This window comes from Cebus imitator, unplaced genomic scaffold (genome assembly GCF_001604975.1).
Source record: "Cebus imitator isolate Cc_AM_T3 unplaced genomic scaffold, Cebus_imitator-1.0 Scaffold573, whole genome shotgun sequence".
Lineage (NCBI taxonomy): Eukaryota > Metazoa > Chordata > Mammalia > Primates > Cebidae > Cebus > Cebus imitator.
Genome location: NW_016107888.1, coordinates 1,073,834 through 1,079,114, shown reverse-complemented (window position 1 = coordinate 1,079,114; position 5,281 = coordinate 1,073,834). Strand labels below are relative to the sequence as shown.

Genomic DNA, 5,281 nt, shown 5'->3' with positions numbered 1-5,281 from the left:
ACGGGGTTTCACCATGTTGACCAGGATGGTCTCGATCTCTTGACCTCGTGATCCACCCGCCTCGGCCTCCCAAAGTGCTGGGATTACAGGCTTGAGCCACCGCGCCCGGCTAAGCTGGATCTTGAAGGGTGTGATTGCATGTGAATAGGGGCAAAGGAGTAGAGGATGCATACAAGGAGTGATTGCAATAATGAACCATGTGATTTTAAGTTTGGTAAAGACATGAATGAGGACTTTGGTAATGAGGGTGGAGCAGCAGTGAAGGTAGTGAGAGGGTGAAAAATTGGTAGGATAAATGGGTTGTAGATTCTTACCGGGTTTAAGACTTGAAAGAGTGGGAGTACTGGAGGAAATGAGCTAGAAAGATAGAAGGTGGTGGTTGTAGAACACAATGTTGGATATAGCAGTTATATTAATAGAAGCAGGTTGAGATTATTGTTAATGACCATGAGAGTACATGGTTAAGGCAGAATGGAGAGTGGGATCATTACAGGAAAGGAAATTAAGGAACTGAGGCACCAGGATGTTACAAGATAATCTGACCTGGTTATGAGAATGGTAAAATGGTATAGTTGTATAATGTCATGGCTTAATAAATGCCTTTTGTATGATGTTCTTTCTGGCTCTTGTAATAATTTAGTGAAGTAAATAGAAGAAGTACTAACCCCATTTTGTAGATGAGGAAACTGAGGCCCAGATAAATTATTTTGCCTACTGCAGAACTGAAGTTTGAACTTTGATCTTTTGACTTCTTTTGTTCTTTTTTTAAAAAAAAAAAAAAAAAAGGGGGTTTCACCATGTTGGTCAGGCTGGTCTTGAACTCCCAACCTCAGGTGATCCACCCGCCTTGGCCTCCAAAGTGCTTGTATTACAGGCGTGAGCCACCGCGCCCAGCCCTTGTTCTTTCTTTTTAAATAAAAGACATGGAATTTTGTTACGTTGCCCAAGCTGGACTTGAACTCCTGGGTGTATACCATCCTCCCACCTCTGCTTCCATAGTAGTTGATACTACAGGTGCACGCCATTGCGCCTGGCTGATTCCTTGTATAGTATTGTGTTTACTGTGGTATATAGATTGGCCTCTCTTTAAGGTATATATACTGTGGTATTTGGATTGTGGTATATAGAGTGTTGGTATTATCTCCAGTATGCAAAACATTGTTCTTTAATACACGGCAGTGTTTTGTACCAGTTAATAAAACTGGTAGGAAATAGTTGATATGCTTATTAAATATTATAATTTTGTTTCAGAAACATCTCAGCATTAAAAACAAATAGTTGTTAGGCATGGTGGTTCATGCCTGTAATCCCAGCACTTTAGGAGGCTGAGGTAGGTGAATAACCTGAGGTCAGGTGTTCGTGACCAGACTGGCCAACATGGCAAAAACCCTGTCTTTACTAAAAATGCAAAAATTAGCCAAGCATAGTGGCGCATGCCTGTAGTCCCACCTACTGGGGAGGGAAGGCTGCTGAGTCAAGAGAATTGCTTGAACCCAGGAGACAGAAGTTGTTGTGTGAGCCAAGATTGCACCACCTACTCCAGCCTGGGTAACACAGTGAGACTCTGTCTAAAAAAACAAAACAAAAAACCAATGGCTTACCACCATTGGTTTAATTGATTCTAAACCAGTGGTTTAATTGGTCATTTATGACTTCTTGCTCGTTTTCACTGTCTGTGGGTCTAGCAGGTAATCCCATTCCGTTTTCCAAACATTAGTGAGTACATGTTTATTATCTTGGCATCATAAAAGGATAAGAAAATAAGACAAAAGTCCATTTTGTTCATTTGTTCCAGTAAAAGAATAGATTGGAGAGGAGAATGGTATTTCTACTGGACACTCTTAAGTTAGGGTACTATAAGCTTCTTCTTAAACATTATACCTTTAAAAGTTGACTACTGTGATATATGGTGAGGGTAGTATCAGCTACTGTTTGTTGCCAGCTATATTAATACCAGGACTGGTGCCATGACATTTTGGAGATATTTGTCTAATCCAGATAACTCTCCAAACAAGGTAGTGGTTATCTCCCTTTTTTTTTCTTAAAGGTTTTTTTGATTTTTGGTAGAGATGGGGTTCTCTCAACGTTGGCCTCCTACAGTGCTGGAATTACAGGTATGAGCCACCACACCCAGCTTCTCCCATTTTAAAGATGAAAAACCTGAGTTTAGAGAAATTGAAGCTACACACTTAGTAAACTCAGATTTGAACCTTGGATCTCTCCCAAGATGTGACTTTCCCTGTGGTTCCTGATGTCTCAAGATCCAGACTCAGTAACTTGGCTTGTAAAACTCTTAACCATCTGGTACCCTTGTAACATCTCCATCTCATTTTATCTTTCCACATCGTCTTGCTGTTATGTGGTTTCTGTAGTTACCTGGAAATCTTAGGCTCCTTCATTATTCTTGCATTTGCATGGTTTTACCTGTCTAGAATGCTCTTCTCTCTAACAAATCCCTTCTCATCCCAGACTCAATTTGATGTCACCTCTGACATCTTCCCTAGGCATAGCTAATTGCTTTATTTCCTGTGCTCCCATAGCACTTTGGTCATATTTCAGTAATAGCACTTTACTAGCCATAGTGCAGCTAACAGAGCACACAGCACTTACTCTGTTACTCTGCCTACACTATGTTATGCACTGTTTTCTCATAATCTCCCAGTAAACTCAGAAAGTAAGTTTTATCATTATTCCAATTTTGCAAATCAAGAAAATTATCCAAGGTCACACAGCTAGCAAATAAAAAAGCTAGCTTTTAGGTCATTCGGACCAGTCTCAACCTTTAACTACTGTGCTGTTCTTCCTCTCCTATTATAAACTACTTAATAATTTGTCTTATCTAACTGGACTTAGAATTCCTTGAATGCAAAGTCTTTCTTGTTTTATTCATTTTTGTAGTATTGAGTCAGTTTCTGACACATAGAAGTTGCTTGAATGTTTGAATTAATGGTTGAATAAAAGCAAGTATATAGGAAGCAGAGGCTTGAGAGAGTCTGAGAAGAATGTCCAGACTTGGGAGCTCGGCTGTCTGCTATGCTGTGGAATATCTAGGTTGAATTATTAGTTTCTGTGATATCTTATAAAACCACTTGAGGGATATTTCAAATATGAAGGTTGTGTTACGAATAGTTATAATCACACTTTATTGTGTAAAACTACAACAGTCACCTTTTAGTTGTGAGTTTCCTTTTGTGTGACACATTGCACATATACTTGTTTTTCTGTGGACTAGTGCAGAATTTTGTCAAAACATCTAAATAGCCAAGAATCTAGCATACCAGCCAGTGGTGAAATAAATAATATGTCATTACAATGAGTACCAAAGGAATTTTTTTTTTTTTTTTTTTTTTTTAAAGATAGAGATGGGGTCTCTATTGCCTTGGTTGGTGTCTTAACTCCTGGCCTCAAGTGATCCTGCCCTGGCCTCCCGAAGTGTTGTGAGCTACTGCTCCTGGCCTCCCTACTTTTTTGAATGCCTCCAGAATTGTTTGCTGTATTTTGCATGGATTTCTGAAAAACAGAGATTTCTCCTATGGAGTTTATATATTATTTTAATTTAAAAAATTATTTTATTTTTTGGAAACAGAGTCAAAAAAGGAGTCCGAAAAATGATGAAGTCTCACTGTTGCCCATGCTAGAGTACAGTGATGTGATCATAGCTCACTGCAGCCTCTGCCTTCCCAGGGTTCACGTGATCCTCCCACCTTACCCTCCTGCACACCTGGGACCACAGGCATACACCGTGTATTTGTAAAGACAAGATTTTGTCCTATTGCCCAGGCTGGTCTTCTGTGAAGTTTTAAAAAGTTAATATTTTTTCTTCTTCTTTTTTTTTTTTTTTTTAATAGAGACAGGGTCTTGCTATGTTGCCCAGGCTGAACTTGAACTTAAGTGATTCTTCCACCTTAGTCTGTTGAGTAGTTGGGACTACAGGCATGTGCCACTGCTCCTGGCTAAAAGTTAGTTTTTCTGGCTGGGCACAGTGGCTTACGCCTATAGTCTCAGCACTTTGGGAGGTCAAGGTGGGCAGATCACTTGAGGGTCAGGCATTCAAGACCAGTCTGGCCAACATGGTAAAACCCCGTCTGCTACTAAAAATACAAAAATTAGGCTAGTTTCAGTGGCTTATGCCTGTAATCCCAGCACTTTGGGAGGCCGAGAAGGGCGGATAATTTGAAGTCAAGAGTTCAAGACCGGCCTGGCCAACATGGTGAAACCCCGTCTCTACTAAAAATACAAAAATTAGCTGGGTGTGGTAGCACATGCCTGTAATCCCAGTTACTTGGGAGGCTGAGGCAGGAGAATCACTTGAATTTGGGAGGTAAAGGCTGCAGTGAGCCAAGATCACGCCTTTGTACTCCAGCCTCGGTGACAGATCAAGACTCCGTCTCAAAAAAAAAAAAATTTACAAAAATTAGCCAGGCCTGGTGGCTGGTGCTTGTAATCCCAGCTACTTGGGAGGCTGAGGCATGAGATTTTTTTAAACCTGTTAAACCTGGGAAGCATAGGTTACAGTGAGCCAACATCACCCCACTGCACTCCAGCCTGGGTGACAGATTGAGACTCTGTCTCAAAAATCAATTAATTAATAAATTAAAAATAAAGTAAAATTTTTTTTCAGCACAGTGCCTTTCTGGGAAATCAGTTCTTTCTTGTCCTAATCAAATTATCCAGAAAAATTTGATATGTCAAACAGGTGTACATGTATTTTTAGATGAGTGTGTAATATTCCTATACCCTTGACCCAGTGTGATATGTTTTCAAGTTTTTAGTTATTTGCTGAGATTGCTGGCCAGTTGTCTTTCCTACCAATTAACATAGAATTAAATTTATGTAGTAAGTGAAATTTATTCCTCTGGGTTATTGACCGACCTCAGCAGTGTTTTAAAATAATAATCTATTGCTTTGCGCCTCTTTAAGTCTCACAATGTGTACAGCAATACTATAGTGTAATAATCTGGATTTTACAGCAGGGGAAATGGGCCTAGAGAGAGGTTTGGTAGTTTGCCCAAGGTTATACAACTAGCAGATGGTAATGACTTGATTTCTGGTGTCTCTGACTTCAGAGAGCTTTGCTTTTTATAATAATATACTGGAAATTGTTGTAAATCAGACTATATGATTATGGAAGCAACAGTGAAGAATTAGGTTCATTAGGAATTGATCACATTGGTGTTTCTGTCTACCTCATAAATTGAAATAAATTTTTTTTTTTTTTTTTTTTTTTTTTTTTTTTTTTTTTTTTTTTTTTTTTTTTTTTTTTTTTTTTTTTTTTTTTTTT

At 39.0% G+C, this 5,281-nt stretch overlaps 1 protein-coding gene across 9 annotated transcripts in view; it reads left to right on the top strand.

Moving 5' to 3' along the window:
* The window catches only part of GPATCH8 (G-patch domain containing 8), a 103,121-nt gene that overhangs the window by 10,151 nt on the left and 87,689 nt on the right, over positions 1 to 5,281 (top strand). Inside the window, exon 1 of one of the 9 annotated variants that reach the window (XM_037734096.1) lies at positions 4,190 to 4,210. The exons of the other annotated variants lie outside the window; for them this stretch is intronic. Coding sequence (XP_037590024.1) covers positions 4,208 to 4,210 — 3 coding nt within the window. The 5' untranslated portion in view covers positions 4,190 to 4,207. Of the gene's footprint in view, positions 1 to 4,189; positions 4,211 to 5,281 lie in introns of those variants that run through there. 9 annotated transcript variants of the gene reach the window in all.